Below are 24,078 nucleotides of genomic sequence, written 5' to 3' on the forward strand. Positions count from 1 at the left end.
GGCAGATCTCTAAATGTTGATGAGAAAAATTGTCTCTGGCCCGGTGATGGTGGCCCATGTTGCATGCCTTTAATCCCAGCACTTGGGAGGCAGATCTCTGTGAGTTTGAGACCAGCCTGGTGTATAAGCGCTAGTTCCAGGACAGGCTCCAAAATTCCAAAGTTACAGAGAAACTCTGTCTCGCATACAGTAAAATTGTGCTATTGATACAGTAATGACCAGAACAGTGCAATGAGTTGGAGCCTCTTACGTGTTCTTTGGGTTGTCATTTTTAACTCCAGGTACCAGCCAGGGCTAGTATCTATTGGTGCGTACTATTAATAACTAGTACATACTAACGGCTTCATGGTGACTTTCTCATATGCATGTCTCTCCTGCTTTGATCATGTTACGGTCCAGTAAGCTCCTGCCAGTGCTCTGGATCTTGCTCTCTCAGTTAGCAGTAAGCGCCTCAGCCCTAGGCTAGCATCTGCAGCCCTTTTCTCTTTCTGAGGGGAGCTATTGAGTTACCTCAGGCTGTCAGAAGCTTTTTGTCCTCTGGTTCCTGGCTCAAGAAACACCTCCCTGGAATTGACTTCAAAGGGTGATTCTATTTCTGTAATTACACCGGGACTCACATGCTCTCCCAGCTGTGCTGTCCTTGGTGGTCTCAGCGAGTGCGCTCACCTGGGCACGCTGACATTTGCTCCCTGCCTGTCACCAACAAGCCAAGGGTGGGAAGGAGATGGTAATGGCAGGCTGAAGAATAACGGAGCCAAAGAGACCAGAAGGTCCTTTCAGTTCAAAGCATTACAACGTACAACGTGGAATCTGAAGCAGCTAGACACTGTCTGTCTTCAGGATCTGACTGAGGGCTTCAGTTTGCTGATTTTTAGGTAGTTTTTGGTGTGAATTTGTCCACTCCCTTACCCATGTTGTATATCCAAAAGGTGAGAAGGACTGGAATCAATAAAGATTATTCATAATAATGCTGGCTTAATGATTGTCTCTCTCTCTCACATCTCTTCCTAATTCCATTGTCAGTTCATTTCTTTCAGTTTTGAGATTTTTGTTTTGTTTTGTTTTCTTTTTTTTTTTTTGAGGCAGGGTTTCTCTGTAGTTTTTGGAGCCTGTCTTGGAACTCGCTTTGTAGACCAGGCTAGCCTCAAACTCACAGAGATCCGCCTGCCTCTGCCTCCCGAGTGCTAGCATTAAAGGTGTGCGCCACCCCTGCCTGCTCAGTTTTGAGAATTTAATGTTAGGGCCACGTGTGTCTCAGTGGCAACACATTTGCCTCACATGCATGAGGCCCTGAGTTCAAGTTCTGATATTGAGAAGATAGTTCAGGGTCTCCATATTCCTGCGATCCTCTGGGAAGTTCTTCAGTGCGTCAAAAGTTTGACTCACTTAGGTTGAGGAGTTTATCCCAATTTCCCCAAAGCAATTCAAAGGACAAGATCTTTTAACACACAGAGTGTTACTCTTTAGAAGCGGTGCTTTTGCAGCCTGCGTGTAGCCCCTTGATTGAGTGCTGTGCAAAATGGAAGTGGGATTCTCAGATGGAGCCGGGGAATGTGGCATTACCCACTGCGGGAATGCCCGAGAGATGGGAAAAATTAAAAAGGAGTTGATTTGTTGCAAATGAGGTTGAAGTTATTTATTTCTTTTATTCCTTCATGAAATTTCTGAAATTAAAAAAAAAGTCTTGGAAATGGAAAGAACAGAACCCAGGAAAAGTGAGAAAGATGAGCTGGTGACATTAGTTGAGTTTGGACCTCAAGGCGAATGAGCTAGGGCTTCTCTCAGGCTCTGCCCAGCAGATCCTAGAGAGAGTTTGTCGACCAGGCTGTGCCAGACCCTCAGTTACTCTGTGTTATGTGAAAGTGGCTTCTTGGGTGGTTCCCTTCCCTGGGAGACTCAGTACAGGGCAGAGGTGCAATGACTCTGCACCTTGCCATAGGCACAGAGAACTTCTGTCCATTGCCACCAGGGCACAGTCTGAGAAAGAATTGCTTCTAAAAACAGAGAGGTGCCACACTATAAATTTAATCAAAGTAAACCGAGGTTATAAGAATATACATAGAACACAATAAGGCTGTGTCAGGAAAAGCAGGGCTGAGAATTTCCTGGATACACCGGACTGAGGAAAAGGTGTAAGTCCCTCAGCTGGACCCTGTAAAGAGGAGGACACACAGAAGTGGTGACAGCCCTACCAATCTGTCAAACCTGACCACTCAGTGTGTGTGTCAAAGGATCGATATCAGAGAATTCTCAACTGTCCTAGGGCCTTCAGCATATCTCAGTCCCTCCTGGTCATGTGGTCTGCTTGAGATGCTGTTCATCTGACCCCTGGTTCATCTCTCTGTACCCAGTCCTGCCTCTAGTTTCTACACCTCTAATGTCCTGTACCTCGCACTCCTGTGGATCAGCTCTGACCCCAAAGCCTACCTCTGAGGGGGCAGCTGCAGTGATAGTCTCAGCCACAGCCCCCTCCTCCACCACGCATGCCTTGCTCCTTATGCTAGTTCTCAGGGATCTCTCCACAGCCCTCTCAGATTCTGCCCCAAGCCTCTTTGAAATTCTTTGAACTCTGTTGGGGCTTATAACTCTTTTGTAGCCCTTTTGTAATAAATATAGAGATATATTGACTATATGATATGTAATTTGTGATCTCATATCAAGTTTGGTAATTTAGATCGGAATAAAAGAACCCATGCTTGCCTTGCCCAGCTGTCAAGGAGATTTCTTGGCAAATTGTTGCCAAGGAGACCCCTGTACCCTGTGATTCTGTTGTTATTCAATGTGTTCTTACATTGGGTCCTCTGTGTTTTTGACACAGCATGTTCACAGATAGGGATAACAGTGACTCTCTGTAAAAGTAGCCTGGTCTGACTGCCTACATCCCTCACGCAGAGGGACTGCTACAGTGCCTGAAAACATGGTCAGCATTTTGTCTTCTATGTTTGCCCAGGTCCTCTCGCTCGCTGAATTCTTCTGGCCGTGTATCCTGTTCATGATTCTGACAGTGCTTCGTTTTCAAGAGCCTCCCAGACACAGAGATAACTGTGAGTTTCACTTTGAATACAATCTTTAGATGCCAAGTGTTCAAAGAAAAAGCATTACCTCTTTTCTCTAGTCTTTATTGACACTGAATTCTCAGAGGGGTGAGTGACCGGGGCTCTATTATGACAACAGCAATATACTCGAGGAATGTGCCAGGAAGACGCGATTCACGTTTCTTTACTGCTTATGATTGATATTAATAGATCTTAACTCAATCCAGAAAATAGATTTATCCTTTCACCTGAGCTGAACCGATGTGGGCTTGGGTCTATAAACCTTTTATTCATTTAGGAAGAGTTAGAAGCAGAGGTAAGGGCAGTAGGTGCCTTTCATTTTAACAGGATATGATAGTCGTGAAGACAGCAGCATTGGAGGTGGAGACCATGATTGATGGGAAGTTGGTTCACTGATAAACTTGCAAGAACTTCCTGTTCTCCAGGAACACGGCCAGGCAGGTCACTTTGTCTGTCTGATTTAAAAGCTCAATAGCCATACCTCTTGAGACACGGTGACCTATTTTGCTTTGACGATGCCACTTGTGACTTTGCAAGCTTCCCGTGGAAAAATGATTATTAAATGTTAGAGTTTATCTGAAATAGGTCATCAGTAATATGTAGGTTCCACATATTGCAAAGGGTATGAGCATAACAACTCCTTACTTTGGAGGATGGTATTGTGTATTATAGAAAATGGTGAAGCAGGTTATTACAATTACAGTTATGAAGAGCTGAAAATCTTTTTTAGGAGTTTTAAATTTTAGCATTTTATTTATTCGTTCAACAAATATGTATCTAGAGCCATTTATTCCCTCAAAAAACTTTCTAGAAGGCTGGCCTATTAGAATACAGTGAGAAAAGTGTCATAAGGTACTCTACATAAGAATAAGTGTTCTCAGGGTTAGAGACCTCAGGGGTGGCCTCCATTCTGGATGTGTTCCTGAGAAGGGATACAGAACCAGATAGAGAAATGCATCTTTTATTACTGGTTATATCACTCCTAACTTATCTATGATCTTCGAAAACACTACATCCTGTGTTTGCTAAGAATTCCTGTCTTCCCTTAAGCATCAAACATATTTATTTTATTTTATCCATCCATTCACTCATTCTTGTTTATTCATTCAGTCATCAAATAGTGAATGCCTTCTGTGTGAGAGCCATTGTGCTCAATTCTGGGCATAGTGGGTCTTCACATTTGTATGAAGGAGATCACTTCCCAGAACCAAAGTAAACATCATGGGGAAAGCTGTTTCCTGGGTTTTATAAGCCACAGAACATAGATCAGTGGCTTCCCAGTTGCCTGCCATTGTCATGGTCTTCATGCCCTGTCAATCTCTCAATCTCTGCATACAAATGGCAGGCAGGTGGTGTGGGGACATGTGTCACCAACTTTATTGATTAAGCTGTTGGCTCATTATACATTATAGGAGTATTTTACCTGCAAGTTTCTCCCTCTCTCTCTCTCTCTCTCTCTCTCTCTCTCTCTCTCTCTCTCTCTCTCTCTCTCTCTCTCTCTCCTCCCTCCCTCCCTCCCTCCCTCCTTCTTTCCTTCCTTCCTTTTTTTCCTCTTCCTCTTTCTTTTGAAACTACGCCTGGCTATGTAACTCTGCCTTTCCCAGAACTTACTACATAGACCAGACTGGCCTTGACTCATGGAGATCTGCCTGCTTCTGCCTCCCTTCTGCAGGGATTAAAGGTGTGCTCCACCATGCCAGGTTCCCGAAGGGTTTTGCTATTACTTGATGCAGTAAAGCATTTTTTAAATATATTATATTTAGAAATCTCATGTAAATGTTTAAGAATCTGAGTTAGTGTTTAGCGGAAAGCTTTCGTCCAAACTTAAAACGTTCATTTTACACTTCCCACTCGTGGTTGATTTGCATGAGGGCTGTGCCGGAAGAGGCGTGGCTGTCTAACAGAAGAGTGCCTGCTCTATGGCGAGGGATGCTGGTGAAGTACCGCGAGAGTTCTGCCATTTGACGGTAGGAGTGCAGACCCAGGGGAGGAAGCACAAAGTAGAAAAGGACTTTGTATTTCTTGGGTGATTCCTCAGATACCTTTCAAGTTAACAACAGGGTTAATGATATAATGTTATAGAGTCTCAATATGTAGAACAGATATCGTGTTGTGTTCTTGCATAGCTTGGGTCCTGGAACTGTGAATAGGGGCAGCAAGGGATGAAGAAATGATACACAGAGGTGCAGAAAGGATGGTATTGGGGAGTCTGGGCTCTGGGATGGAGAAGCTGCACCAACCTCAAAGTGAAACATACTTATTATGTATTGTTGAATAGAGATTGTAGACAGGTGAATGGGAGGAAGGGATATTTCTACACAGCTGAACAAGGATACAGGGTCATTACATGCAGATACATAGGAAATGTGGTTATTTTATAAACCCGAACAAGGAGGCAGGCTTAGCTGATGTCAGTAGGAGCAGTGTTTGCAGGGGGGTAGTGGTCAGGACATCAACATCCAGGGGGAAAACTGTGGCGGACATTTTCAATATCCACACATGGAGCAGAGGAAGGCTTTGCCATCCTCCGAGCATCACCTGGGGAAGATGTTGCCACTTCCATGGCATGTGAGTCAGTGGGGTCCTTGTCATGGCTGTGCCTATGTCAAGCAATCCACTTTGGCTCAGCACCTTACTTGCTCCCTACAATTTCTTAGATGTGCAGGAGGACTCTTCATTCTTAGTGCAGGAGTGGCTCGCTGTGGTGCTTGACACCGGGCCATGAGGCTGACTAGAGGAACCATGCCAGCTGCTGTGCCCAACAAAAGGAAAAGGAATGCCTTAGCCGGCTAAAGGGATTGACGCCTTCAGTGAGTCAAATGCAGTATTATCAGGAGAACAATCTGATCAGAAACCTTTCGCTTTTCCAGGATGTGCCAATGTAATTGGGCCACATCCATGGCATCATTATTGTGGGTCCAAACACCCAGGAGGTGGGTTTCAATTATTTTCCAATTATATCTGCTTATATATTCATAATCTGTGAGACATATTAAATCCTGTCTAAATCACAGAACTGTAACCTGCCCTGAATAGTGTATGGACGGAGCTCATTGGTACTGCAGGTAGTTAGAGAAGTGTTCTCCAAAATGGAGGAACTCCTCAGTATAAACAGTTATGGAAGGGGGTATTAACCAAGCCACTAGATGAAAACACATAGGCCCAGGAGACTTCTTCCTTGACTGATTTTACCTTCATGAGTTACCAGACACGTCAGAAATAGGATTGGGTTGTTAATAAACTGAGTAACATTTAATCAGAGCTCGTTCTGGGCCTCTGGAAAGTTATGCTACCTGTGCAGGTTGCTGGAAGGTTCCTGCTCACCCAGCTTTTCCTAGTGGCCCCTGTAGCCAATCAGGCCAGAGCTCCACTATTGGGTGTCCTTCACCTGCTTGGTGTTTTTTTTTTTTTTTTTTTTTGTCATTCAGGCATGTATTTGCCTATCAATCTTTCCATTATTTTTTCCAACTTGCCAAATTAATTGCCTGCATCCCTGAAAACCAAGAGCACACTTCCCCAACACAGCCCGAGAACCAAGGAAGCAGCAACACCTCCACCCTATCCCATGGTTTCACCAGAAATCCAAAGCACCAACAGAAAGCTACCTATCTCTCAATTTCGCTTGTCCTAAAATCTCTTTGTAAGTACTAACATGTAACTGTCTGTCTCTAGATTCTATCCGTTAACATATAACTACCTAAGTATAGACTCTACCAATTAGCATGTAACTGCTTGCTTCTAGATTCTTCTTATTAATACCTGACTGTCTATCTTGAAATGCTCTCCCAACCATTCCTTTATTTGTTCCACAACCCTTATTTCTTTATTTTACTAGTGTGTGTCTCATGAAAGCTTTCCATTTTCTAGCCAATGTGAGTTCCCCATAGTCAGTGTCTACTGTTTATGACCCTGTTTGGGCACCATCTGCCATATCCTGCATTGTTTCAAGGACAGAACTAACTGGAACAGCAAGAGAATAAAGACGGATGGGCAAATGGACACAGAAAACTGGGTTCTGGTGGGCTGTACTCTTAGATGGAGAAGCCACTTTCCTCCCACATTATGTACAATTGGACCGGGAGGCAGGGTCATTGCATATAGCACTCTACTTCAGATAATAGGTGTCAGAACTAATTTCTTCCTTGTGTTTATGTCCAGGTTTCTTGCAAGCCCGGGATCTTCCCAGCCGGGGTGTTCTCCCTTTTGTTCAAGGACTTCTTTGTAACACTGGCTCAAGTTGTAGGAACATCAGCTTTGAGAGTTCCATGGATCACCATTTTCGGTATGAGAAACACAATCGTTCTTTTTAGAATTCTTAGGATGGTTTTATTTGCTGTCTTCCTCCCCTCTCCTCAGATCCCCCAACTTCTACAACATCGTGTGATTTTTATGCATGCTTAGTAATCTGGGACGTGTCAGGGACAATGAAAGGCTAGAATTCAGAGTTAAAAAGAAATCAATTTTATTGCTCGGAGTCACATAACAATTCCTTCTACTCATGTCCGCTGTATTTCGAGACTCACAGCATGCTAAAAGCTGATGAGGAAAATTCTGTCCGCTTTTCATTATTTTCTGTAGTTAAACTCTGACTTCAAAATTATCCGCTCACTCAGTTTTTCATTTGGGCATCGTTGAAAAATGAGTGGTTTGGGGCTGACTGCTAGATGTTCTTACTGTAAGATGATCAAGATCTTGTGCCAAGTTGTCATCAGGTGAAAGAGCAGCCAGGCACTTCTTTTCTCTCTGCACTAACCCCCCTCAAGTCACGATGGCTTTCCACTGCCTTCTCAGATTCCCACAATGCTGAGTTGTGCTGAGATAGCCCCTGGCCTTATTTGACATCATTAATCAAAAGACGCAGCAGGAGTTGGTTTAAATGACAAGATTTAAAATGAAGAGGTTTAACTTGGAGCATCCACAATGTTCTGGGAACTTCTCCCAGCTGGAATAAGGAAGGGAAGAAAGCGACGAGCTGACCACCATGTTTTGAGTTTATCAGGTTGGATGATGTGGAGTTGAGGTCATGCTTGTTGCAATTAAACAGTTGAAGATTTTAAAACATGAAGCAAATGTTAAAACAGAAGATAGTTATCTTTCAGCTTTAGAATTTTAGACTTTATGTGTATGTTTTGCCTGAATATACGTATATGTACTATGTGCGTGCCTGGTGCTGACAGAGGTGGGAAGAGGGAATCGGATCCCCTGGAACTGAAGTTATGGATGGTTGTGAGCTACCATGTGAGTTCTGGGAACCAAACTCAAGACTTCTGCGAGAGCCATGCTCTCAGGGGAGCACTGGAGACTGGGAGTTACTGTCATCCTCATTTTAGGTCTCCAATGACGCCTACTCAGAATAGAAAGTCAAGAAAATGTAGACGTGGAAAGAATAGATTTCTGTAGCTATACAAGTTATAGAGTCAGCTTCTAGATCCTTCTGGTTTGGTAGTTTATGGCAAACGTATGTTCTCTGTGACTAGGGCTTCTCATCCCCCGCCTCAGTTATGGTGAAGATTAAGGGACAAATACAAAAGATCGTGACACAGAATCAAGCCCTAGACCAGTGAGAGTTATAATAAGTTCTTTTTAAAATTGATTTTATTGAGCTAAACGTTTTTCTCTGCTTCCCTCCCTCCCTCTCCCCTCCCCTTCAACCCTCTCCCATGGTCCCCATGCTCCCAATTTACTCAGGAGATCTTGTCTTTTTTTACTTCCCATGTAAATTAGATCCAGGTATGTCTCGCTTAGTGTCCTCATTGTTGTCTAGGTTCTCTGGGATTGTGGTTTGTAGGCTGGTGTTCTTTGCTTTATGTTTATTAACCACCTATGAGTGAGTACATGTGATAATTGTCTTTCTGGATCTGGGTTACCCTATTCAAAATGATGTTTTCTAGCTCCATCCTTTTTCCTGCAAAATTCAAGATTTCATTATTTTTTTCTGCTGTGTAGTACTCCATTGTGTAAATGTACCACGTTTTTCTTATCCATTCTTCAGTTGAGGGGCATTTAGGTTGTTTCCAGGTTCTGGCTATGACAAACAATGCTGCTGTGAACATAGTTGAGCACATGTCCTTGTGGTAGAGAAAGTGCTTTTATTTCTCCCATTAAGCACAAGAGGTTGTGTGTGTGTATACATTCTTTTTATTTTTTATTAAAGTATGTTCCTTCTTTTTCCAGTTTCTTCAGGACTTTTATCAAGAAGAGATAGTGAACATTATCAAAGGCTCTTTTTATATTAAGATCTTGTGATTTCTGAACATATGTGGTGGGTTGCAGTTATTGATTTACATCTATTAAACCTGTATCTCTAAAATAAAGTCAACTTCATCATGATGAATATATGATCTTCTCAACATTTATTATTTAATAATAATATAAGGTGAATAATAATAATGGGACGCTTATTTTTTATATAGTCTTAAATTGTTTCGCAACTCTTTTGTTGAAATTTTTTTTTTTTGGTTTTTTCGAGACAGGGTTTCCCTGTAGTTTCTAGAGCCTGTCCTGGAACTAGCTCTTGTAGACCAGGCTGGCCTCGAACTCAGAGATCCGCCTGCCTCTGCCTCCCGAGTGCTAGGATTAAAGGCTTGCGCCACCACCGCCCGGCTTTGTTGAAAATTTTTGTACCTGTGTTTGTTCAAGAAATTGATCAATGATATCCATTTTTGTTATGTTTTTATCTACTTTTTATTATTATCAGGGTAATATTGCCTTACTATGAGATTAGCAGTGTTCTTTCCTTTTTATATTTTATGAACTAGTTAGAGAAGTATAAGTGTTGGTTTGGTAGACCATTTTTTTTACTCCAATAAAGAACTATTTTTTTGTTTGTGTGCTCCTCCATTTTAACACTCACAAGTGTGCAAAAACTCAAGAATTATAAAGTCAACCTTGAAGTGTTTATCTCACATTCTCAAAACCATAGTCACTAGCCAAATTCTCCAGCATTGCTATGATTTTAAGAGCTTTAAATTCTAAAATGCCTTTTGGTATTGAGGAGGGCCAGTGTAGAGGTGTGGGGAACGGAAGATGAAAGCAGGAAGAATAGCATAAGCAACGAGAAAAGAGTGAACCGCGAGGAAGACACAAGCTAAGAGGGAAGGCCTGGCTCTCAGACCTTCCCTGCCAGCATTGCTCATTTGTTTTCCTGGTTCTTCAGGTACGAATTCTTCTCAAGTTCAAAGTGAACACACAAAAGACCAAACAATGGCAATAAAACCCTCAGCAACTCCCTCTGACTATCTTGGCTTACAAATCCTGAAAATATGTTTTCATTTCAAAACAAGTTAGCTATCACCATGGTTAATTTGCTTCATGAATGGCTTTGATCTTCCTGATCACTCAGGGGAATCTTATTTTGGGCAGAACCTCCGGGTACATTCTGATGTGGAGTATGATTATGAAAATCAGCTTCCTCGTTCCTGGCTTTGTAGGGAGATTCCCCTCTGCTCCAATAAAAGAATTTCAGAGCAAAACTACAATCACTTCCAATAGCAGATTAAGGGCTATTCCCACAGAGTGTTTTGTTAGGGAGTCACTCCTTGTTCAAGACAAAGTGAATAAGTAAAAGAAAGTTTGAAATGTTCTGTGCTACTCATATTCTCTGTGCGTCTGACCCCTTCTGCTGCCAATCACTCTAAGGGCAGCTTGAGTCTGCCCTGGAAGCATGTTCTTTGATCTTTCCTGCATAACTTGCCTTGCCCTTCACCTAGGTTGCCAGTTTAGACTTCCACTCTCAATTTCTGCTTAAAATACTAATTCTCCTAATAAGAAAAGTTTTGGACTAGAGGGACGGCTCAGTGGATGAGAGCATGTACTGCTCTTGAAGAGGTCCCGGGTTCAGTTCCCAGCCCTTACATTAGCTGGGAGGGACTTGGCTCCATAACTTCAGCACCATGAGACCTTGATTCCCTCTTCTGGCTTCTGCAGGCACATATATATATATATATATATATATATATATATATATATATATATACGTGTGTGTGTGTGTGTGCGTGTGCGTGTATATGTATATATATGTGTGTGTGTATATATGTATATATATGTGTGTGTATATATATGTATATATATGTGTGTATATATATATATGTATATATATATGTGTGTATATATATACATACATATATATACACACATCCCACCTCTGAGCAGACATGTAATTAGAAAAGAAATCTTGAAAAGTTTCAGTTATTTTAACTATCAACATGCCATGACTACCTTTATGTTTGCTTTTTTTTTTAGTCTAAAGTATTTCTAAGCTCTTAATGATCATTAATCCCCTCTACTGCTTTCTCTGCTGCTGCCTGTTCTGTCTTCTTCATCACTGTGCTGCCTCAACTTCCAGCTTCGTAGGTGACTTTTCACTCTCGCCTTTCAAAATTTGGCCCATCTAAGATGCTCTGCCTGAGTAAGGACCCACTCTTTTTTTTTTCTGAGTAGCTAAATCCTCCTGCTTCATCTAAAGCAGCCTTCATAGGTGGGAGTGGAATTGCAACATGAAATAAATGCCGTCCCCTTCCTTCCAGCTTGCATGCATGGCATTTCATCACAGCAATAGAAACCCGAGCTTAGACAGAAATTGGTAACATACATGTGGAGTATTTCTGCAGTAGACTTGACTATATTTTGGGGAGAGCCATGGAAGAACATTGAGTGGTCAGAGTTTAATGAGACGCCGTGGAAACAAAACATTGCGGAGAGCAGTGCAGACCATGGAGGCCAGGCTTGTGAAGTTTCAGGAGGAAGCTCTACCAGGGCTGTTTACGTCTTCTGTCTTAAGAGCCTGTAGGGTTTTGTTTGCTGGAGCTGAAGAATGAAAAGAGACAAGGACTATTAAAAAATGAAACAGTTGGCTTGCTGGGGCCTTTGAAATCTTCTGGGAAGTGTTTCCTCAGAGTTAGCCCACAGAATCTGTGTTCCACAGGCAGCCGAAGTTGTCTCTCTTGTTGGCAGCTGAACTTGGTAGGAGTCGTGAAGAGCAGCTGGGACTTGGCACCACGAGAGGCCAGGAGAGGCCACTGGTGAAGGTGAAGCCTCATCAGTAGTGAAAATGCCAGGATTTAAGGGTTCATGAGGAGAAGCTGAAGCTTGACACAACATGGCAGGGTCAGAGTCCCTGAAGTCAGCACAGGAGAGGCTATTGGTGAAGGTGCAGCCTAGCTGTAATGGAGACCCCAACATTTTGCAGATACCAGTAGCATGGGACAATTACCAATGACCCCAGCAGGCATGGAATAGAACCATGGGACAAGATGTATGTGCTATGAATGCTTTTCCAAGCTCTTTGAAGGAGCCCGGAAGATTGTGAATGAGTTCCAGATGTCTGATATCGACTTGACAGTATTGGACTTTGGTTTTAGTTTGTTCAGATTGTGACTGTGCCCTCGTTCTTCCCTCTTGAAATATGATGAAATATGAATGTATTTAGTTTATTATGATTTTGCTGGAGCCTGAAATTGGAAGACTTTGGAATTTTTTTTTTTTTTTTTTTGTTTTTTCTAGACAGGGTTTCTCTGTGGCTTTAGAGCCTGTCCTGGAACTAGCTCTTGTAGACCAGGCTGTCTCGAACTCACAGAGATCCGCCTGCCTCTGCCTCCCGAGTGCTGGGATTAAAGGTGTGCGCCACCATCGCCCGGCAAGACTTTGGAATTTTGAAGGGTCTTTGATATTTTAGAGAGATTTTGGAGGCCTTGAACTTTTTTTTTTTTTTTTTTTTTTTGGTTTTTCGAGACAGGGTTTCTCTGTGGCTTTGGAGCCTGTCCTGGAACTAGCTCTTGTAGACCAGGCTGGTCTCAAACTCAAAGAGATCCGCCTGCCTCTGCCTCCCGAGTGCTGGGATTAAAGGCGTGCGCCACCACCGCCCGGCTGGAGGCCTTGAACTTTGAGAGAGACTTTGGATGTTTTAAAGAGACAAACATTTTAAAGTGCTTTGATTTTTAAAGATTGTGGATCTTTTAAAAGTTGTAATGTTGCTGGGCAGTGGTAGTGCATGCCTTTAATCCAAGCACTTGGGAGGCAGAGGCAGGCGGATCTTTATGAGTTCAAGACCAGCCTGGTCTAGAAATCCTGTTTCAAAAAAAAAAAAACAAACAAACAAAGAAGTATTTGATTTTAATATTATCATGCCAATTGGGAGCCAAATAAGGAAGGAGGGGTTCTAGTGCAAGAGTGATGTGCTTGTGTATCAAGGCAAAGGGTCAATTGCTCTATCTAGTTTTATGTCAACTTGACACAAGGTGGAGTTAACTGAGAAGAAGAAACTGTACTTGAGAAAATGTCTTCATTAAGATTGTCCTGTAGGTGAGTCTGTAGTGCATTTTCTTATTCAGTGGTTGAAGTGGAAGGCCCAGCTCACTGTTGGTGGTGATTCTGGGAGCTATAAGAATGAAAGCTGAACAAGCCACGAGGAACAAATCCTTAAGCAGTTTTCTTCAGCTTTTACTTCAGTTTCTGCCTCCAGTTTCCTGCCCTGCTTGAGTTCCTGCTCTGACTTTCCTCCTCAGGGATGGACTCTTATTGGTGGTGTAACATGAAACAAACCCTTTCCTTCCAAACGTGCTTATGGTTATGGTGTTTTATCATAACAATAGAAGCCTGACTAAGACCTGTATCGTTGGCTATATTTTTTCTAATTTGTTGTTATCCTAATTTTATCTTAGCCTCAAAAAATTCCATTGATACCTTTATTTTTTAAAAAAAAAATCTATTGATCCCAATAGGCCCAGGAAGCAAGGCTGACTACTTCAAGGTTTCAGGGGGTATAGCCACTTCTTTATTTTCCTTGGCAGAAGATGCCTTACTTAGTAGCTCTGAGGTGGGAACCACCCTTGTATGTTCCTTTCTAATTGGAGTCTCTGAAAGAGTCAAAGGTGGCACTTTCACACAGAGCCTGTGGGTGGACTCTGCTAAACTGTGCACTGAGATTTAGCGTATGCTATTTACATAAGAGAAGGCCTTGAGATTTAGGTGCTGAGCATGGCAAGCTATGGGCTGAACTGTGCTGGCCCGTAATTCAGGTATTGAGGCCTTAACTATCCATATTACTGTACCAATGACAGGGCTTTTTTTTTTTACCAAATTAAAGTTCAAAGAGGATCTTTGGTATAATAGACCTCTTGCAAGGAAAGGAAGTGCTACCTCTTTTGGGCTAGGACACATCTAAGAATGGCCATCTGCACACCAGGAAGATGCCCTTTCCCTTCCTCTGAGCCCAGCCAACCCACAACTCCAGCCTCAGGTCAGTGAGAAAAGACATTGTGTCCCTTCACACATCCGGTGCATGGGGCTTCATTACTGCAGCCCAGTTAATGTACTGTGTTTTCAGACATAGTTCCCTTTGATTCTTGGATGCTATTTCACATCGGAGTTAAGGGTCTCACCAGAAAACCTTAATGTTTGGGCTTTCATGGAAGTCATTTTTTCTTAACCATTTCTCTTCTTTTGTGCAGAACCATCTTCTTTATTTATCTGACTGTGAAAAGCATCAGTTGAGGCAATGATAGCGTGCAGCTCTGGCTTTTTCCTGCTCCACTGTCCTTTCTGATCCTAATGGCAGCATGTCAGGGAACCTCTTGGAGTTAGTGTAAGTTCTCAGCTGCGTTCTTCTGAAGTCATTTTGATTTTCTAGGGAGTATGGATGTCACACTAGTGTTCAAAATTTGTTTGTTTATTTCTACAAAGTGCATGTTAAGATTTTGATTGGTATTAAGTTTTTTTTTTTTTAAAAAAGGTTTGGTTTTAAGTTTTTTTTTTTAAGTGAATTGAGATCTAATTTACAGCACCATACAAGTGACTCATTTGAAGAATAGTTTTGACATCTCTATAGTTGTAAGTTACACTTAATGATGATCATCATAATCAATTACATTTTTTTCATCACCTCAAAAAGAAAAAAATCTGTGTCCATCGCATTCATCTCCCTGTACCCTCAGTGCTGGACTTAGCGGCCTCCTCCCTTTTCTGTAGATTGCAATACTGTGGACAGTTCCTTTTTTGTAGGATCTATGTAACTTACAGTTGTGCGTGTTAGAGTCTACGCTTGTATGAATGAGTGTGTGTTTGTATGTATGTATGCGTGTTTGTGTGTATGTATGTGTGTATATATGTACCTATATGTACATGTGTGTGTCTACCTGTATGTATTTGTCTCTATATATGTACTGGCATCTATGTGTGTGTGTATGTTTGTGTACCTCTGTGTATGTGTGTCTTAGTTCATATATGTGTACCTGCATCTTTGTGTGTGTGCCTGTGTGTTTGTGTACTTGTGCGTGTGTGTGTGTGTGTCTTCTTCTTTACTTAGTAATGTCTTGGAGATTCCTTTATGTGGTGCCCAACAATATTTCATATTTTATCTTAGTAATTGACTTATCTATTCATACATTAATGGATATTTAAATTATTACTGTGTTTCAACTAAAATAAATGATGCTGCTGTGTTTGTGTGCAAGTTTTTTTAGGTGTGTGTTTTTTTCATAGACTTTTCTTAGGTTGTATGGCAATTTTATTTAGCATTTTGAAAAATTGTCAATTGTTGGATGTTTTCCCAAAGTGGCTATGTTAGAAAAAAAAAAAAAAACTAAAGAAACCTATTTTTACTTGCTCTTACTTGTCGTACAAATCCCAACTTTGGAGCTCTCACAGACAAGCCACATTATTAGCCTCCCACTACCTTTACAGTAGTGGCTGCTCTGCTGGTGGTTATGGTGACAGTGGCTCCTCTGCTGGTGGTTATGGTGACAGTGGCTCCTCTGCTGGTGGTTATGGTGACAGTGGCTCCTCTGCTGGTGGTTATGGTGACAGTGGCTCCTCTGCTGGTGGTTATGGTAACAGTGGCTTCTCTGCTGGTGGCTATGGTGACAGTCGCCCTCTGCTGGTGGCTATGGTGACAGTGGCCCCTGTGCTGGTGGTTATGGTGACAGTGACCCCTGTGCTGGTGGTAATGGTGACAGTGGCTCTCTGCTGGTGGTTTTGGTGACAGTGGCTGCCACCATTATTTTCCACGGACTGGGAGGCCACGTTAGCTGAGAACATTAGATTGCTTACCTTGCAGATGTCTCTGTTCAGAGTTATCACTCCACTTTATCTTCCTGCCTGTGGGTTCTGAGGGTTCAGTTTTTTCTTTTCCCCCATCAGTACTTAAAATTCCCTTCTTCCCTCCCCGCCTCTCCTGCCCCTCTCTCTTTTCCCCTTCCCCCTCTCTCTGTGTTCTTCCTCTCTTCCTCTCTGCTTCCTTCTCTTCCACCCTTTTCCTTCCATTCTTGTGTGGGACTCAGGGCCTCATGCCATTCATGCTAGGCAAGTGCTCTTCCACGGATCCCAGTCTCTCTAGTCCTTCTTCTTTTTAGACCGTCTCACTTCACAGCACAGGCTTCCCCCCACCCATCTTCATTGCCTGTGCCCCTCCAGAAGCTGAGATTCAGGCAGGCCATACCTTGCCCATCTTCGCTGTGGGTTTGATTTGTGTTTCCCTCCTACAGCCCCTTCAGTCAGTCCCTCACGTAGTGATGCGCTGTCCAAGCAAGGGTAACACAATAGCTGCACCAGGGACAGACATGATCTAGGGCTCTTAGGTAGAGTACAGAAATACATTTCTGTGTATGCATGTGTGGAGGTGTATGTTTGTGTGCATGCACATTGTGTGTGTGTATGTGTGTATATGTCTGTACTTCCCTGCCATGTGGTACTGGAACACGCTCATGTGACACTACCATCCAGACACAGAACTCTTCAGGCAACACGAGACTTCCTCATGTTTTTTTCCGAAGTCCCTCCCTGTTTGCCTGTTGTTCCCACCGATCATTGATATGTCCTCTGTTTCTCTAGTTTTGTAATTTTGAGAATGTCAGTGGAATAAAGAATGGAATTAACCTAACGGAATTCGTTTGTGGTTTTCAGTCAACACCACACTTGAAAGACCTGCCTGCCATGTATGTGTCAACATGTCTTTCTTTTTATTGCTGAGTAATATTCTATGTATGTTTTAATGGGCCTGTCTTTTAAAATTTGCTTTACTCTATGTCTGTAAACAGTTGAAGACTGTTCCATGCTAGTGGAAAACTGAGGATGATAATCAGAAATTTCTCCTGCCAGCACCAAGGCTGCCTCCAAGTGAGGCTCCCTACCGCACTCCTTCATCCTGGTTTTCTTCTTGGTGCTGTGAAGCTCTCAGAGCCTTCGCTCCTGCTCTGGAGTGTGGAAGTAAACACATGGTCTTTGTGCACAAGAAAGTCCCAAAGTACATGCTAGCGAGACACCCGCTCTCTGGGGGTGTTTGAGGAGAGGCGTATGAAATGTTGGTGTTATCAGGAAAAACGTGACTGATTCTCACAGATTCTTTGTCTCGTAAATTAAAGGATTTGAAAGTGGACTCAAAGGCCGGGCAGTGGTTGCACATATTTTTAATCCCAGTAAAGGAGGTGGATCTCTGAGTTTGAGGTTAGCCTGGTCTACAAAGCCAGTTCATGGGCAGACATGCTACACAGAGAAACCCTGTCTCCAAAAAGCCAAACAAACAAAACAAAACAAAACATAAAGGATAAACAAAAGTGGACTCAGGAGGAAGCGCAAGGACCTTTCAGAAGAATTTGAGGATAAATCAGCATGGCAGACAAGCTGAACATCAAAGGAACTGCCTGAGAAAAGAGTTGTGAAAAAGGGGAAGAGAGGAAAATCACGTTCAGTGAATTAGAGATAGTCTGTAAGTAGCTGAGTGCAAGCGTGCATGCGTGCCAGCGTGCGTGCGTGTCTGCGTGCGTGCGCGCGCGCGCATGTCTGTCTTTAGAGGAAGGGAAACAGCCCACGGCATCTGGGCAGCATGCTTCAGATTTTCGCTGGTATCTAGTGGAGGTCTGTAATCAGCTACATCTTAGGCGGGCCTACTGGAGCTTGTAAGTGCATATTTCATTAAGGTAGTAAGCATTCTTCCCATTTCCTTAACTTGTCCTTCGGTGTTAGCTCTCCGGATGTAGACGTTTGACTAGGTGATTGACAGACACGGTTGGATTAGCCCTTTAAGAAGGACCAGTAGTATGTTCTTATGATATTACGATTATTTGGCCAGTGTAGAATGTTGTGTCAGGTCTCAGCAAAGCCCTGATGCTGCCATCTTTTCATATCGTGTTTGAAATTTTAGGGAGGGGCAATTGCGCAACTTCCTTTTCTTAGAATTGGCGAGGTACCAGGGAAATGAGAGGTAGGATTAAAAGCTTATTATAAAGGACAGGTCCAACATCAATGGCCTCCACGTTTACCAATGCCTGCCTAGCTACTTACATCAGCATTTGAAGTAGTTGGAAATTTTCTAACTATGCTTGCTAGATAGATGTCCCCAATGTAGTGTTTGAAGTCTGTCCCGTCTCCTAAGATAATTTGTGAGATGTGATTGCGACTCTCCAGATCCTATGCCCTGTGACTGACTTGGCCACACATATAGTAGTTCTTGCCTCTTAGTAGCTGAGTTAGGAATCCCTAGTGAGAGATGAGCAGGAGAAATGGAGAGTGCACAGGACACAAAGATTCCGAGGTCACATGCACACAAACACAATACACACGCAAACACACACATACACACAAACACAAATACATGTATACATATACGCACAAACACACATGAACAAACACACGCACACCCCTTTTTCCACCAATCTGAGCATGGGCACATATTTGTGGTCCCAGTACCTGGTAGAAAGAAAATTGGGAGTTCAAGGTCATCTTGGGCTACATAGGGAGACCTCGCATGCAAAATCCATACATGGTTGTTACAAGATTTAGAAAACTACATCAGGTTTATTGTTCCCTACTTAAAATTCCCGTCTGTGTTATCCTATAACATTGGGTTAGCCTGTGGGTCCCTGGTAGGAGGTGCAGATGACAAGACGGGTTCCCAGCAACCTCTAGAACTTCTATAGGAGCTTCCTGGAGGAGGCTCCAGAGCCACTAGTGACCAAGTTTCCTAGGTGGCCTGCTGCTTACTCTGGGTTCTCAGTAGGGTTGCATTTCTAGGAACCTGTTCGTTTTTTGTCTTTTTTCTCAATTTTTTAAAAACTAATTTTTATTATTATTATTATTATTATTATTATTATTATTATTATTATTACATCCCAACCAAAGTTTCCCCTCCGTCCCCTGTTCCCAGTTCCTCCCCCAGGCTTCCCTCCCATCCCCACCCTACCCACTCCTCCTCCATTGTTTCTCTTCAGATACAGGCAGGCCTCCCATGGATATCAGCCAGTCATGATTTATGAAGCTGCAGTGAAAGTAGATTCTTCCTCTTCCATTAAGGCTGGGTGAGACAAGCAAGTAGAGGAATGGGTCCCACAAGCAGGCAACAGAGTCAGAGACGGAGCCCTACTAGAGGGCCAAGCTACGCAACTGTAACATATGTGCAGAGGGCCTAGGATGATCCCCTGCAGGCTCCCTGGTTGTTGGTCCAGTATCTGTGAGCCTCTGTGAGCCCAGGGTAGTTGGTTCTGTGGGTTTTTCCTGTGGTGCCCTTGACACCACTAGGTGTGGGACCCTGTTCTTAAGGAGAAAGAAAATACTTTCATAAGCATCTACTACTATTAACATATTCCCCTAGAGTTAGAATTTATGTAGTTTTGTTTAGAATTTTCTATGCTTATAAAATATGTTATCATATATATATATGTATTTATTACCTTGTAGGAGAAACATTGCTCAATGCTAAAATAAAATTAAAAGAAAGGAAATGCAAGAAATGTTTTACTTAAAATTAAAAGCAAAGAAATCTGAATAAGATAATCCACTTAGAGCAAATAAGTCATATACGTAAAGGAAGGAGGAACTAAAAGTCTACGTGGGAAAGTAGTTACAGTCCTTAAATGTTCAGTATGTGAGTCCCTCATCATTATTCTCAAAAGAGCCTTCTGGTTTCTCTTCCTGTGTGGTAGGTGGTGTTGCAGGTTCGAACCTGTATTTCCACCCCGCTCCAGGAGAAGCCCCCGGTGCCTGCATCTTCCAGCATCTCGGAAGTCCGGCCTAAATGCCTCTCCATAAACTCCCATTTTAATCAAGTAAATACATAGGCGTGGATGAATTCAGCTGCGCAGGGTTGATGTTTGCCATGTCTAAGGACTGACTACCCTGGCAGGGTTCACGATTTAGGCCGGCAAGCCATCAGCATGTCATAGCACCAGAAAAACAGAAAAGCATAGCATAGTTAACGCTTCACACCTAATTCGTTAAAGGTCTTTGTCGGTCTACAGTGGGCTCTGAATCTGTCTGCTTTTGCCTTTCTCCAAAGCCACGTCCTCCAAATTTCCTCACTCTGACGTCGCAAGGCTCACTCTTTAATGTCAAGTGTGCTTGTTCGTTGGGGGAACTCAAGAAAGAGACCGATTCTTATTTTAGTTTTAAAAAATTCTCTTGAACTTTCTTTACAGTTTTTGAATTTGTAGACAACCACGCATCTTTGAAGAAAGGCCTTTCTTTGCCTCTTCCTTTTTTTCAAAAACATCTATTGATTTTAATATTTTATGTGCGTGTGTATTTTGTCTGCATGTATGCCCGTGCACCACATGTGTGCCTGGTGAGCAGGTAAGAATAGGGCTTTGGATGCCCCAGGAGTGGAGCTGCAGATGGCTTCAAGCCATCACGTAGGTGTTTGCATCAAACCTCCGCACCTCTGCAGCCCAGCGTTATTTCTTTTGAAATCCATCTGTCTTTATTTCGGTTTTGCCCTCAGGTCGTGGGAGGCTGCAGAAGGTACTGAAAAAGCACTGGGAGGAAACCCTGCTGTTATTGGTTCCTGATCTTGGTGGGAAAGCCTTGAGGTGCTCACTGCCCAGGGGAAGTTAGCAGCAGGTGTTTTGCAAGCCTTCCTTACAAGAGGAGGAAGTCAATGTCATTTTCAGGAACTTTTTTTTCCTCCCAGGAACAGGCGCTGGGCTTAGCAAATACGGTTTCTACAGCTAATGGCATGCTTGGATGGTTTCTCCTGGTTAGACAGGTCATGCCAAAAGATCTGTTGTTGGTATTCAGAATCTGGTGAATATACTGTTGAATTGTTGTCTTCCCGTGAGCAACTGCTTGGAATCTTCTGGCCCCGCCAACTTCCACTCTCTCTTATCGGGACACTTCTGACTGTCACTATCCCTGGGCCTTTTCACATGTGCCCTCCATGCCCGGCACAGACGCCCCAGTTCTTCCCATTCTTGGGCTATTTCTCAGCTGTCAGCGAGGAGCCCTCGCCACCACCCAGTGCCATGCATTCCTTTTCTCATAGCACCTGTCTCTGCCCACAATCCTCTCTGTCTCCTGTTCGTGCTCACTGATGCTTAAGCTCTTACATGGAGTGTGCGGTATAATACACGTTGAATGGATGAAAAAAATGGCTAATGACTATATACAATTTTGAGCTTTACAGATAACGAAGAGAATGAGGATACTTTTTCTAATCTTCAATGTGCATATTTTAGAGATAATTTCCAGTTTGGATGATGATCAGCCAAGGGATTTTCTGGTGGTAGGCTTGGAACCTTGTGTGTATCTCTCTGAAGACAGTTTGGTATGGAGCATCAAACCCCTTCAAACTCCAGGGGAACTGATTCCTGTAATATTTATTCTTTGTGTCTGAAGTTCTTCTAGGTTCCAAACTGCAACAGACGACAACCAAGTCAGTAGCTTGGCCTTTTTAAAAGAGATACAGGACCTGGCCGAAGACATTTTTGAAACAATGGACAAGGCAAAGAGCTTACAAAAACTGTGGCAGAAAAGATCCGAAACCTCGGGTAAGATCCTGAAAAGGTGTCCTTGTTTTTTGGGGAGTGAGAATCCCTTATGCCACCAGCTTCTCTCTCATTTAGGAGAAGGCGCGCCCCCTGCTGGACAAGGCCAACACTGCTTACTCTTAGGAAGGGTGGAGTTGGCTCCTTCCTCTCTGGGAGGCATAAGGGGTACAAAGGAGGAGTTGGCCCATAGGCTGAGGCCTACCCAGTTTAACCACCCCTTCTAATGCCGTCTCTCCATCCCATGCTGTCTGTCCATATTTAAGAACTGTCCACACCTTCTCTATACACATTCTCTATTCCTTTTTTTCCTCTGGATATGTGACTTGGTTTTCCCTTTTGGTTTTTGAGAGAGGGTGTTAACAAAAGACAGGTGCCCTTCCACAACAGATGAGGGAAATCTGCTGGACTCTGCCGTGGGGTCCAGGTTCATGCATGTAACCTCAGCATTTGAGGACTAGAGCAAGATGATATTGTTAAGGCCAGCCTGGGCTACACGAAGAAGATCTTGTCTCAATAAGCAACAACATTTGTTTTGGAGGGGGATTAAGTGTTAAGTGCATTTCTTTTCTTTTTTTCCGATACAATTGAAAAAACCATTTTTCTCCAGATGAGTATATCCATTTTCAGTTTGTTATTGTCTGAGCTACTTCCCGTAGCATATATTATTTAAAATTTTGAAAAACAGTAATTTTACTTTTCTTTCTCCTCACATCTGAAGGTTTTGCCTGTTTGTTCTCTGAGAAAGGGTCTTGTTTGTAGTGCTGGATGACCTATGTAGACCAGGCAGGTTCTGAATTCAGCAATCCTCCCTCCTTTGCTTCCTGGGTGTTGGGATAGCAGGTGTTGTGGAATATGAGTCCAAGGTGTGTTATATTAGTTTGTGTTATGGAATATTTGTTTAATGATGCAAAGATGTATTGAATTTTTTTAACTCTGTAATGTTGTGTTACTTTGCCTGTATAACACACCTGATTGGTCTAACAAAGAGCTGAGCAGCCAATAGCTAGGCAGGAGAGAGAAATAGGTGGGCTTGCCAGGCAGAGAGAATACACAGGAGAACAGGGAGGAGCAAGAAAAGGAGAAGGAAAGGAGGATGCCAGGGGCCAGCCACCCAGCAACACAGGCATCCCCAGAGTAAGAAGGAAAGAACGAGATATAGAATAAAGAAAGGTAAAACCCAAGAGGCAAAAAGTAGATGGGATAATTTAAGTTAAGAAAAGCTGGCTAGAAATAAGCCAAGCTATGACCGGGCATTCATAGGTAAGAATAAGTCTCCGAGTATTTATTTGGGAATGGGGTGGTGGGCCCCCAAAGAACAAAGAGCAAAAAAAGCCAACTATAGGGTGTGCCAACACATTCAGCTTGCTTTTCTCTATTTCCATTTGCTCTTTTCATGTTGTGGTGAGTGCTCCCAATGTCAGGTGTAGTGAGAGATTGGCAACAATACCGGACAAAGTGTTGAGATTGTTTTACTGGAAATTATATCAATGAGATTTGGGATATAGCAACAACAGCGGTCTTCATATTTATCCTTCTATTTGCTCTCCTTTGTATTTGTATTTGAGCCTGGTCTTGTTATTTCACTTGCAGACTGAAGCAGGGACTCTGGGCTCTGACCAGCTGATCTGTTAAATGTGTTTTATTGTAGGTTCCTCTTATGGCTCAAGTTTTCTAACAGTGAGTATCCCCAGCAAGGCTGGAAACACAGACACAATGATTCAGTGTTCTCTTTGTAGTTGAGTTTATATTTTCAAGGACTATTAATCATCTGATTTTTTTTACAGCAAATGTGCAGGGTGGGACTCACCTGAAATAAATCTACATCAGATATAGATTGAAAGATGGGTTTTGATTCCTTAAGTCAGAGCTCTAGGTCCGCGAGGAGGAGAAGATGGGAGGGGAAGTAGTGGGTTAGGTAGGTAGTACTCAGGTTGCTTTGTAGGAGGGATTTAAGCCAAAAAGACCTCAAAGTTGGTGAAATTTGTGTTAGGCATATTACTGTTGACTTGCTTTAAATGTAGGACCTTTAGTTAAGGTCATAGTTATCAATAGGACGACCTGTCATCATCTGTACACATTGGTTGTCACAGCGAGGGTGGGTGGAGAGGCCATTTGTTGTTTTTGGTGAGCAGAGGGGGAAATGCTGCTAAGCATGTTTCAAAGACGACAGCCTCACAGCAGAGACTCACCCAGCCATCAACAGAGTTGGGGTTGTGGAGGCTCGAGCAAAGGGTGAACCTGTCAGCACTGAGGTTCTTGCCTGCGCACACTGC

At 42.9% G+C, this 24,078-nt stretch overlaps 1 protein-coding gene across 1 annotated transcript in view; it reads left to right on the forward strand.

The window, feature by feature from the left end:
- The window catches only part of Abca13 (ATP binding cassette subfamily A member 13), a 395,665-nt gene that overhangs the window by 19,063 nt on the left and 352,524 nt on the right, over window positions 1-24,078 (forward strand). Inside the window, 4 exon segments of the mRNA XM_038325545.1 lie at window positions 2,951-3,044; window positions 7,215-7,338; window positions 21,654-21,805; window positions 23,454-23,482. Coding sequence (XP_038181473.1) covers window positions 2,951-3,044; window positions 7,215-7,338; window positions 21,654-21,805; window positions 23,454-23,482 — 399 coding nt within the window.

This window comes from Arvicola amphibius, chromosome 1, assembly GCF_903992535.2.
Source record: "Arvicola amphibius chromosome 1, mArvAmp1.2, whole genome shotgun sequence".
NCBI lineage: Eukaryota > Metazoa > Chordata > Mammalia > Rodentia > Cricetidae > Arvicola > Arvicola amphibius.